This window comes from Pteronotus mesoamericanus, unplaced genomic scaffold (genome assembly GCF_021234165.1).
Source record: "Pteronotus mesoamericanus isolate MK-2021 breed Mesoamerican mustached bat unplaced genomic scaffold, CSHL_Meso_final contig_182, whole genome shotgun sequence".
Taxonomy (NCBI): domain Eukaryota; kingdom Metazoa; phylum Chordata; class Mammalia; order Chiroptera; family Mormoopidae; genus Pteronotus; species Pteronotus mesoamericanus.
Window position 1 is genome coordinate 21,956,842 of NW_026555078.1, and position 12,713 is coordinate 21,969,554.

The 12,713-nt window shown below is 50.8% G+C and overlaps 1 protein-coding gene across 5 annotated transcripts in view; it reads left to right on the forward strand.

Annotated features, from left to right (window-relative positions):
- Positions 1-9,040: 9,040 nt before the first annotated feature.
- ACTN1 (actinin alpha 1) overlaps positions 9,041-12,713 on the forward strand; it is a 92,752-nt gene continuing 89,079 nt past the window's right edge. For all 5 annotated transcript variants that reach the window (XR_008528631.1, XM_054567382.1, XM_054567379.1 and 2 more), the window contains exon 1: positions 9,041-9,435. Coding sequence is in view for 4 of the 5 variants with exons in the window: in XM_054567382.1 (XP_054423357.1) it covers positions 9,331-9,435 (105 nt within the window). In the remaining variant the exon portion in view is untranslated. The remainder of the gene's footprint in view (positions 9,436-12,713) is intronic.

Below are 12,713 nucleotides of genomic sequence, written 5' to 3' on the forward strand. Positions count from 1 at the left end.
GTGGCAACATCCAATCTATAGTCCATCAGTCAGAAGCACAGGTAACAACCTAGACTTGCATTGCAATTGGCATCGCGAGTCTTATTAGACTGAGCCCTTAGCCTGTGGAATCTGATGCTATCTCCTGGTAGATAGTGTCAGAATTGAACTGTAGAACACCCAGCTGCTGTCAGAGAATTGCATGGTGGTATTGGAAAACCCCACATATTGGGTCCCCATACTCCCTATTCCCTTTCCGTGCTTTATTTTTTTCCCCCTAAACGTTGTCATATTGTTTTCATCATTTATTTATTGTAAGTCTCTCCCATTGAAATGTACACTACATAGGGCAGGAATTTTTGTCCATTCTGGTCACTGCTACACCTTGTGTGCCCAGAGTAGTATCTGACACATAGTACATATTCAATCAACAATGTTGGATGAATGAATGAGTGTTCACAGCCATCCTGTGTAGTAAGTGAATGAAGGTGCTTTTCCTTCTGTTATAAAGACATGAAAACTTGAGAGAAGGATCCTATTGGCAGAATGATTAAAAACAAAAATATTTTTTTTGCCCTGGTTGGCGTGGCTCAGTAGATTGAGCGCCGGCCTACAAACCTAAAGGTCACCAGTTCAATTCCCTGTCAGAGCCCATGTCTGGGTTGTGGGCCAGGTCCCCAGTTGGGGGCATGCAAGAGGCAACCAACTGATGTATCTCTTACACGCTGATGTTTCTCTCCCTCTCTTTCTCCTTCCCTTCCCCTCTCTCTAAAAGTAAATAAATAAAATCTTAAAAAAGGAAAAGAAAAAATTTTTAACTTTAATTGTTGAGTGCTATGAGAAAACAGCAGAGGGGAACTTAATGCACTACAGTGTGTTCCCATTAAGTGAAGGTTAAATGGCGCCCTGATGAAGTGGTTCAGATAGAGAATGTGGTAGGAGAACTGAGTCATTCTCAGGCACATGGTAATACAGGCATTCTGAGTGCAAAAAAACCACCTGCTCTGGTGAGAACTCTAATCATGCTGGGAGTAGCAGTTTAGTTTCAGCAAATAGCAACAGTCACATTTAAATTAATATGACTAATTTGAATCTTACTCCTTTTAAATTTCTTTTAGAGAGAATTTGTAAGCTTGTTTTGATTTCATTGTTGATTACAAACCTTTATAAAACCTGAAGAAGTTTGTATCTAGTTTTTTAAAAAAATGTCTTTGCACATTTAAGGAACATCAAACAAAAATTAAGTAACATTGTGAGAATCTGTGTCCTTTCTAAAGGCACTTGCTTAGTATTCGAGACTGAGAAACACCATTTCAGAAGACTCAAACCCCCTTCTCCAGGCTCAGCGTTTAAAGATCATCTAGTGAGTGCAGGACCCTCATTTTGCAGATGAAGAAACTGAAGTACAGTGAGTTCAGGTCTTCTTACCTCAGGGCTTTTCCGCTGCCTCCCAGAGAAGGACCCCTGCTCCCAAAGACCTATCTCCTCATGTCCATGGGAGTGCCCTGGGCAGCCCTGTAGGACTGCGCTTCTGTGGAAGTTCAGTGGGGCCTTGCTGCTTTTGGGAGGGGTGGGGGTGGGGCTGGGATTAATCAGACTCCCTTGAAGTTTACTCCCCTAGCTCAGAATCTGCCTGCAGGCTCCCAAAGAAGGGCGGGGGGGGGGGGGGGGGGGAGGGGAGTGCCTACTCACTGGAATTTCCCAGCTGTGATTTGGGTGTTTTTGCTGGGAACTGGAAATAGATGGGGAGAGCTACCCACCCTCCTCTGAGGGCTTAGGTTGGGCAGCTATTAGGTATGACCATCTCTTGCTCACAGAGCTGACCTCAGGGTAGCTGAGGTGGAGAGTTCTGAGGTCCTGCTTGGATCTGACCTTTGGAATTTGGGGCAGAGATAGATGCAAAAAGATGCAAAAAAGGGTCGTAGACAGGGCCTTTGTTCCATCACCTGAGACCTAAGACCTGAGGGCTAGGTAGAGTATGGGAACCAAAGACGCTTTCCTGCTTCCTCCAGGCCAGTCTTTTTTACTACAGAGCCAGCAAGAGGGAAGTTGCCTCCTGCCTTCTTTGTTCCCCTGTCGGGCCTGTTGTGGGACGGGCAGAGATGGCCCAGAGACAAAGAGCCTTTTGCTGATGCTGGTGGTCCAGGACTTAGGCCTGGTGAGGGCTGAGAACTGCTGTTTGGGGCATGTGATGAGGGAGACAGCCAAGTTTCTTTCTCCAGCATGGGCTTTCTGCAAGGCCAGAGGACTTAGGGAATGCTTGAGCGGACGATGGCAAAGAACTGGGCTCTCATGGCCTCCCATGGGTTGATGGAGGAAACTGAGGCACAGAGATGGAATTTGACTAATGCCATTCTTTATTCAGCAAATATCCAACTGGAATACCTATTATGTCTCAGGCCCTGTGTTAGGCTGTGTGGGGCGAGGTAGGGGATGAGACCACATAGGGACAGTAGGAGATAAAATGTGGACAAAGACCTACCATAAAGCAGAGAATTCTATCTCAGTTATAAATGGTATGCTATAGATGTTTGGGGGAAAGCGAGTTCATGAATTAGATTGCTGTTGGGACTGGGAACAAAACTGAGATCTCTGGCCTCCTGCGCTAGAAAACACCTAAACCATAGTGATTTTCCCGCCCCCCTGGCCTTGTACAAACACTGCCATGCCTTTAGCTCTTAGGAAGAGTCCATAGGGAGTCTACCACCATTGGGCTGTGAGATTATAGGTTCAGGACTCCAGGAGGGAAAGCCTCAGATGTCCAGGCTGGGAGAGCCTATTTGTTTGTGTTTCCCACATGGCCCTTGCGTGATCAGCTACACACAATAGGGTAAGTAAAGGGAACTTATTAGCATTGAAGTGGCCTGCTGCATACCGGGCACTGGGCTGGCGTCGTCTAGGTCACTTCACGTCAGTCCAATTCATTTTTATCCCTCAGACTGTGCCTGCTGGTAACTATCTATGGGATGGATGAAGTCTATGGGAGGAAGCCTGTGGTTGGGCCCAGCTAAACCAGGCGGCTTGGGAGGACCAGGGCTCTTCTCTGGGTTGCCTTGCATTCTGTTTGGCACGGAGTGGGTGGGTGATAAGTACTCCCAGACTCATAGCCATAATGATTCCTCCTCCTTCCCCAGGGAAGTTGGGCCACCTACCCCAGAGCTAGGTTCTTTCAAGAGCAAAGCACTTGTGGCTTTCTGGGTGACTCATCTGCGGCTGGACTGGTGTAAAAGCAGCTGCCCTCATAGAGTGCTGGTAGCGGACTGGGCTAGAGTCCCGGGTTGCTGCTTCAGAGTCAGGAACTTCTGTGTGTATACTTGTGTGGGTTTCTGAACAGCCCGAGAGAAGGGTGGCTGGTGGAAGGGACTTCAATGTTCCCTTCCCTGACACTGCCTTGGGCAAACTGCTTGAGTCTCACTCAGTTTATACCCACTGGCCAGTAGAATGGCAAGAACTCTACCCATAGTCTTGGTTCCTTTGTCATTGCACCCAGAGAAATCCAAAGGGTGGATGGAAAAAGACAACCGAGGCTGAGCCTCTGGGAAGAAAGGGGTCAGGGTTGTTTCCGGAGGACTCCACCAGTCTTCCCTCATGATCTTACCTCACTCCATGTTGGCTGCCCATGTGACCCCAGGGATTATTTTTTTCAAAGAGCCATTTTTTAAGCTTTTTATTGAAAATTCACATGAAATAGACCTGCTTCAGCTTCCCACCAAAGCAAACAAAACAGCCTCCCCAAACAATCCTTCATGGGGTATCTATTGAGCACCTGCCATTTATTCTAAGGGGGCAGGAGCACACCTGACTGGTTCACTCTTACATCTTCACCCCCCAGCGTGGTGGCAGGCGCAGGGCAGCTGCTTGATGAATATTTGTTGAATAAATTAAATGTGGGGGATTAATAATGTATGCTTGCTGTTGTCCCTTATCTCAAGCAGCTAATACACTGAGAATCAATGGCTGTCAGAATCGATGGCAGCAGCAATGGGAGTTATTTATTCAAATGGTCAGTACGTATTTGAAAGGATTAAACCCCTCAAAAACAGACCACTACTCACCTATCTTAATGGCTTTTTTTTTTTTTCAAGAAAGAGAGAGGAAGGGAGAGAAAGAGAGAGAAACATTGATTTGTTGTGCCACTCATTTATTCATTCATTGGTTGACTCTTGTATGTGCCCCGACAGGGGATCAAACTCACGATCTTGGCATATCAGGATGATACTCTAACCAGCTGAGCTACTCAGCTAGGCCTATTGGCTAAAATTTTTTTTAAAAAATTGTCAATTGATGGTGGGAGAGTGTAGAGTAACTGAAATTTTTACACCCAGCTGCTTGGAAAGTAAGTTGTTACAGCCAATTTGAAAAACTCTTTGGCAATACATACGAAAATGAAACATGCCTACCATCAGACCCAACAATCCCATTCCTAGGTATATACCCACTAGGAATGAATGCGTATGTTCACTAGGAAAACACATAAAATGTTCATGGCAGCCTTACTCATAGTAGCTCCAAACTGGCAACAATGAGAAAATACCTATCAACAGGAGAGTGGATAAATTACTTAGGATATACTTACCCATTTAGGGAAAAAAACAATCCCTAAATAGACAAACAAAAAATTAGCTACTAATACAAGCCACAACATGAACAAATTCATAGACATTAAATTGAGTAAAAATCCTGAAACCAAAGTATACGTACTGTATAATTCCACTTATATTGAGTTAAAAAATAAGTGAAAATAATCATTGGTGATAAGTCAGAATAGTGATTTCCTATGTGGACTGGGAGTATAGATTGGGAAGGAACACAAGAAAACCGGATGTGCTGGAAATGTTTCACATGAATGTAGACATGTAAAATTTCACTGAGCTGTATGCTTAAGATCAGTGCACTTGATTCATGCATTTTACTGTTATACTCCAATTTTTTAAAAAATGGATGTTAAAAATATGCATATACCTTAGTATCCCTAAGAAATCAACACATTTAGTAACTCTCTTTTCTCTCTGGAAGGTGGTGCTAAATGGGACTAATACCATCAGTGGGATGGCCACCCATGAGTCCTGGATAGAAAGGTTGGCCAATCCTTCAGCTCTGGTCCATCCCTCAGGGCCTCCTCCTTACTGAAGAGACAAGCTCGTCAGTTATTGGTTCAAACCACTCTCTTACCCTCTTCCCACATACATGCGGACATACTTGCTCATCCTTCCTTCCCCTCCCCTCTTTCAGAACATGAGGGGTCTTCCTCTTCTCCCTAGCCCAGGCTTTAGCCTGCCTCCTTGAACCCACATGGTCCTGTCTGCTGGAGAACTGCCATCCCTCAACTTTCTTTTGCTTACATTTCCAAGTCTTTCCTCTCAACTGAATTCTTCCTCTCAGACTACGAGTATCTCATTTCTTCTATTCTTAAAAAATTTCTCCTTTGACCCCAGTTCCCCTTCTAGCTATTGCCCAATATTTCTTTTTCCCTTCTAGGTTCACTGTCTCCATTTATTCAGCTCCTAGCGGCTCGTAAATTCACACCTTGGGCCATGTCGCTAAAATTCCACAGGCAAAGGTCACCCAGGAATTTCCAACTGCCACATCCAAAGAACACTTTTTAAGCTTTACTTTCCAGACTTTTCTGATGTAGCTGATTCCTCTCACTTTGAAGGTTCTCTCCTTTGACTTTCACACCATGTGGTGCAGATTCTCCAGGGTCCACCGACCATTCCTTCTCTGCCTCCCTCAGGGGTTCTGGTTTCTCCCACTCCCCATTTAAGTACTGATCTCTTCGGTTCTGTCCTTGGTTTTCTTCTCAACTCCACTCAGGCATTGCTTGCAGATGGTCTCATGGTGTCACTACTATCCATATGCAGGTGACTCTCAAATATGTTTCCCCTGAGGTTGGGATTATGCAGTCAACTTCCTTCTGGAGAGCTGAAGCTGGACATTCTCAGAGCACTTCAAGTTCAATGCGTTCAAACTCAATCCATGATTGCGCTTCCACACCTCAAATTCTTTATCTCAATTGGTTGTATTTCCACCACTCACCAGATCACCCAGGCTGGAAACCCGTGGTTAAAGCAGAGGTTCTCAACCCCAGCACTGTTGATATTTTGGGGCAGATCATTCTTTCTTGTGGGGAGAATGTCTTGTCTGCTGTAGGATGTTTAGCAGCATCCCTGGTTTCATTCCACTGGATGCTAACAGTAACCTACCAGTTGAGACAACCAAAAATGTCCCCCACACATTGCCAAATATCCCCTGGGAGGGAGGTGTCAAACTATCCCAAGGTTGAGAACCACTGGGTTAAAAGCATTGGTTTAGAAGCCACATATACCTGTGTAACTTTGGACTAGTTGGCTACCTCTTGGAGACTTGGTTTTCTCCGTAAGATTGAGATAATTCTCATCTTGTGGCTGGAGCTTAAATAAGGCAATATACGTAAAGCGCATGGTCTGTCCATATTGGACATTTGTTGAGAGCAACAAAGACTCCTCTCTCTCATCCTCACACCCAAACTCCTAGGCTTCTCAGCTTTATCTCCTAAGTCTATCCACTGTTCCCCCCTCAAATTCATATGTTGAAATCCTAACCGCCAATGTGATGGTATTAGAAGAGTGAATAGGCTGTAAGAGCAGAGCCCTCATGAATGGGATTAGTGCCCTTATAAGAAGCCTCCAGAGAGATCCCTGCCCCTTCTGCCACATGGGGACAGAGAGAGAAGATGACCATCTATGAACCAGGAAGCAGACTCCCACCAGACACTGCATCTGATCTTGGACTTCCCAGCCTCCAAAATTGTAATAAATAAATGTTCATCGTTTAAACCACCCAGTCCATGGTATTGTTATTGCAGCCCAAACAGACTATTTTCTATCTGGATTATTGCAACAGCTTTGCAACCGATTGTCCCAGCTTCCAGCCAGCCTTGTTCCCCTCCGATCCACACTTCCCGTGGCACAGCAGGCCACGTGGTCTGGCCGCTGCCCTCCTCTCCAGTCCCGTCTCTCGCCCCTCTCGGACTTGAATTTCTCGTCTAGCCACACTGAAATGGTAGGCATTCTTTTTACACCATGCAGCTTCCTGCCCCCATGTATTAGCTCACACTGTTCCTTCTGCCTGGAATAACCTCCCACACTGACTCTTGTTATTAAAGGCTCACTTGAATTTTACCTCCTCCAAAAAGTTACACCAGAAGCCTCCTTTCCCATGTGGGGCTCTGTGCCCCCCCCCCGACTCCCCCCTCACCTCCAGTTAGATCTATCTTCTTGTATCTGTCTCATGATTTTTGTTTCTGGGTCTGTCTCTGCTGGGCTGCATAGGGGCAGGGATTGTGTCTTTTTCATCTCTCTATAACATCTACCACCTCCTTTGACATGAATATTTATTGTCAGCAAATATTTATTGAGTGAATAAATGGATACAGCAGCATCCTTACCCTCTATGTAGGTTTGGAGCCATCGTTTAGGAGCAGCTATAAAACAGTCCATAAATCTGCTGTCTCTGTGGCTCAGAAGAAGTTCTTTCTCAGTCACGGACTAGTGGCAAGCATAGTGCTGACGGGTAACACTTGCCTCAGCATGTGAGATCCCCGAACGATGCAGGGAGCACCACCACCATTGATATCTGCTTACAATAGCATCAGCTGGCTCTGAGAGTCAGAAGCACTTTCTTCACCTTTTCTATCTGAGGCCTTTCAAGTATTCTAATTCATAGCTCTTCCTCTCAGTGAACTTTTTCCTCTGCCGCCTTTACTCACCTCTGGACTGTCACCATTGCGTTTTTGCAGTTGACTCAGTCATCCTTCGGGGCCATAAATAGAAATTAAGCACTATTATGTGCATAAGCTTTTGGAGGTCTACTTGCTGCTGTTCTTTGTCCTGGGGCCCCTCAGGAGCCCACCAGGGTGCGACCGCCTGCCTCTCCTAGGTGTCTATCATAGTTAGGCAGGTGTTTAGACCCTCTTCTTACCAGGCCCCAGGAAAGAAGCCCAGGCAGGCTCTAAGAAGTTAGAGGCGTTTAGTCAGTGGTGTCCTTCTTCCTCCTCCAATAATAATAAACTTTTGTTTGTCGTTGGCATAAGGTTACAGTGTTGGTCTGCGGAGTCCTGAGAACTTGCTAAATTCCTTTTCAAGCTCACCTCTAGGAGCCTCAGTTTCCCCATCTGCCAGGTGTGCGTGTTGGGCGGAGGCAGGAGAAGTGCAGTAGGTACATCAGTCAGGGCCCTCCCTCCGTTTTTTAGGAGGCGGCCGGGATGTGTATGAGGGTGTCTCCGGGCACGCCAGCCCGCGAGGGCTGGCCGGGGATCCCAGGAAGCTGGGAGAGGCAGTTGCCATGCAGGAAGCCCGGCGGCTTAGCGGTGTCCTGAGCCCAACGGGCGGGAAAGGACTCTGTAGCGAGGCGGGAAAACTGCGTGGTCTCTAAGTTCACTTGCCTGGCGCGAAACCTGGCTCCCGAAGGACACAGGTCAGGCGGATCCGGCGGGGCGGGGTGGGGCGGGGCGGGGCGGGGCGCGGGGTGGGGGCGGTGGAGTCAGGAAATTCCCAGGAAATTCCTTTCCATTCCCGCATTCCCCGCCCCTTTCCTTGGGTGCCCACCTCCACGAACCCTGGGAAAGAGAAAATGAAATATTATTTGGGTTTTCTCACTGCCCTTTTCCAGTCCCTGGTCACCTGGGTTTGGAGCGCGCGTGGGAGCACAATAACGCGGGTGCCCCCGAGTTTGGGGCCTTCCGGCGGACGGGGAGTGTGACCAATCCCCGGAGGCTCCTGGAGCTCTGGAGCGCGCTGCCCCTCGGTCCCTGAGCTCTGGGAGGCGTCCCCCGGCTTCTGTCCCGTTCAGCTCAAGGTGGTGTCACATGAGCCGCAGGGGAGTGGGAACCCCGGGAGTGGGCGGGGGCGTGCGCGCCGGGAAGGGGCCGCCCAGTCCACCTATATGCGCCAAGGCCCAGCTGACGGATGCCAGGAATTCCCAATGAGAGGCGATGGGGGGAAGTTTGGGCAACTCGGCCTGGCCAATGGAGAACCTAGGGAGGGCTCTGCCCCTTACCCCCGCCCCTGCCTGCCTTGCTCCCGCAGCGCTAGTGTATCTGCCGGGCTCAGTGTGCGTGGAGATTAGGTCCAAGCGCCCGCCCGAAGGCAGGCAGTTCGCGAGCTCTAGCAGCTGCTGCCAATACCGCCGCCAGCAGCAGACTTCGCGAGCAGCGCCGCGGCGGAACTGGGCGCAGGGGAGCTAGCCCGGCCCCGCCAGCCCAGCCCAGCCCGGCCCGACTCCCTCCCCACGCCGGGGCAGCAGCAGCAGCCGCCGCCGCTGCTGGGAGAGAAGGTGGAGGAAGAGATCCAGTCCTAGCACGCGCGCACCATCATGGACCATTATGATTCCCAGCAAACCAACGACTACATGCAGCCCGAAGAGGACTGGGATCGAGACCTGCTCCTAGACCCGGCCTGGGAGAAGCAGCAGAGAAAGGTCAGCAGCCACCCCAGCCCGCCGCAGCCCCCCGCCCCGGCCCGCTCTGCCCGCCGCGCTAGCGGCTCGGGGCTGGGAACCGGTTCCTGGCGCGCACGAGCGGGGGCGGGGGCTGCGCTGCCGCTGCTAGGTGGGGTGTTGGGTTACAGGCGCGGGGCGGAAGGGGGAGCGCCCCTGCCCCAGAGCCTGCGAAGAGGGAAGTGGGGCCGCCGGTAGGCAGGTCGCCTGGGGGCCAGTGATTTAGGTTGCCCAGCTGCCTCCGCACCATCCCCGCGTGGGCAGGGCGTGGGGGCGGTGCTTGGGAGGCTGAGGCTGAGACCCCGACTCGGTGACTGCTCCTCCGGATCGATTTTCCCTTCCCTTCCCCGCCCCCTGGCCGCCTCTCCATATGGCGTGCGGTGGCAGCACGCTTCCTGGGCCGTCCCGGGCTGGGTACCTGTAGGGGACAAGCTGCACGGGACTCTGCACCTCCCAGCCCCAGCCCGCAGACCGAGAGGAAGAGGGGCGCCGGAGGGATTGGAAGCCGCCTACGGGTCTGCCTGGAGGTGGACCTGCTGGAGTGGGGTTGGGGCCAAGCAAAGGCAGGGGTGTAAGTGGGCTCCCCAGCGGGCCCTGTGGGGGCGGGATCAGGACGGCAGACGTTTGAATTGCTTAACTCAGTGGGTTGGTCGCCGCGAGCAGAGGTGGGCTTGAGGCTGCGTCCTGCCCCGCCAACCCCTGCTCATTATGGGAGGAAGCGAATTTGGGCAACTTGATTTGAGTTGAGGGGCTCCAGGGCAGAGGATTTTTCCCGGGGGTAGTTAGGGTCAGTCACTGGGGATCCCTGCTTAGCCACCGGAGCCGCGTCCCAGGCTCCTTGTATCGGGTGCGCACTCCGCCCCCTTGCAGCTGGCGATGGGACATAGGCACAGTGGCCAGTGGCAGGAAGAGGTCAGAAACCAGCCTTTGGGTGGGGGGAGGGGGGCGCCCCAACAGTGCCTTTGCTTCCTGCCTGCGCGGTGAGCTCTTGCCCCAGGCGGCCACGTACCCTGTGCACCCCTCTCTCCCTCCTCCTCCGCTGCCCGCTCCCATCCGGTCCCTCCTCGTTTCGTCCCTCCTCGCCCCACCCCCATCCCCGCCCCCCCATCGCCGCCCCCCCGCCGCTGATCTGGGAATGGGGGGGGACAGGATGGCGCGTCCCTCTGGATAGTGCGGTTAGGGCTGGGCTTGAGGGAGAACGATCATGTCCAAAAATGGTAACATTCATTCCCTTTTTTAAACTTAAAAGGGGGGGAGTTTAGGGAGCCGACTGAAGTTTTTTTTTCCAGCCGAAGGCATCCTGTATTAGCTCACTCAGGAATCCTGAGCCCTTTCACTCACTTCATCAGACAAGCAGAGGTAATTTAAAGCTCGCTCACAAAGGGCTTCCTCCAAGTCAGGCGACCTGAGACCCAGGCCGCCTTCTCCTGAGTCCAGCCTTATGTGGCATTGGAAGGTCCCCCCCGGCTTTGACCTAACTTTTTCGAAATGCCGCAGTTACCTAACACCCCTCTGCGGCTTCCTGTCTGCCCCCTCTAGGAGAGCTGGGGAGAGCTGCGGCAGCCCCCCACTCACCTGCCTACTTCCTGGGACAGTGGTGCGCTGGAGGGACAGAGAATGTGGTGGATAATAGAGAAATTCCCGTGGGAGCAAGACAGAGGGGCTTTTAAAAAATTTCATGGCCAAGTCTTGAGAATAGATTTTTAAATTGGACAAGAGTGGTAGGATTAGGGTGGTGGATATCTTGGGATCAGACCTGGAGAGTTAGAAGAGGAGGAAATCCTTGTTTACCGGGGACCTGCTGTGTGCCTAGTAGTGAAGGGCGCACAGAGGAGCAGGAGTCACAGGACTGCCACAGTGTTAGGAATTAGGTCCCCTTAGGGACTGTGGGAGGACCAAGGTTCTGGGGGGAACAGTCTCTTGTCTCCTCAGCGCTGAACAGGAAATCTGCACAATAGTAGTCAGTATTATTAAATGGATGAATGAATGAAAGTATTAAATATAGTTGGGAAGAAAAATTACGTAGCCCCTCTCTCTCTCTCTCTGGATATATACACACAATGCACACACACATTCATAAAACTCTGGCCTGGGCGGTGTGGGTGTGTACCAGGCCTCTGGGCAGCCATGTGGGAACAGGGTCATCTGAGAAATTTGGTAATCTGCTAGGCACATCAACAGTTTGCCCAGCTGTCTGGGCAAGTGGCTGATGCGTGCCAGGCATTGCTCTAATCTAGTCACATATATTGTTCCAGTTGTTACTCCAGCAGCTCTGTGAGCCAGGCACACATGAGGATGAGGAATTGAGGGGCAGAGGGGGAAGTTAACCAGCCCAGAGTCCCACGCTGTGGTGTGATGGGGCTGGGAAACAGCCATGTTCGCGGCAGGCAGCTTCCCCTCACTTGTGCCTCATTGGTGAAGGAGGCAGGAAGCTGAGCCCAGCACCCAGATCTGCCAGAATCTGAACCAACAGGAGCCAAGACCTGCTTTGGCAGGATGATGGGAGGGGGTGGCGGGATGGCACAGGCCCTGGGCTTGACTTGGAAAATCTAGTCCAGAGTTCATTTTCTGCCATGAATTTGCCTTGCAAGGGCCTTAGTTTCCTCATCTGTAGATTCCACCTGGTTCTCAGCAGGATATAAGTGGTATTACGTGTAGATAATCAGACTTAAAGTAACTTGTTGCTTTTGACACCTTTCCTGCTTACCCTGGGAGGCAGGGCTTGAGTGGGACCAGAGCTGGCAAGTGGACAGAGTACAGCCATTCCAGATGGAGGCAAGAGAATGAGTGACTTGGGGGAGTGAGGGTGGGAAGGAGGATACAATGCAGCTGGAGGCAGAAGACCTTTTTGGCCCCGGTGCAACCATGACTTTGAGACTTGGGCAAGTCATTTCCCTTCTCTGAGCTTTTTTTTTGGCTCATTCAACAAATACTTTTGGAGCACCAGCTCTGCCATGGATGGTTCAAGGTGCTGTGGATAGAGCACTGAACAGGAAGGCTAAGGTATCTGGCCCTTCCATTGTGTTTTCTCTGTAAAGGGGCTGCATCCCTGCCCTGCTAACCCCCTAAGGCGTACAGGGATTGGGTTAAATGACCGGGTAGAAACACTTCCTCCATGAACAGTGAGGCCAGATGAAATGCAGGTAGAAGTCTGTGCAGGCAGGAGGCATGACTCAGGAACCTGTGGCAGTTGGGTCGTGGCTTGTTCCTTTTCCAAAGAATGCATCAGCGCAGAGTTCATGAGGCTGGCTTCCGTGGCT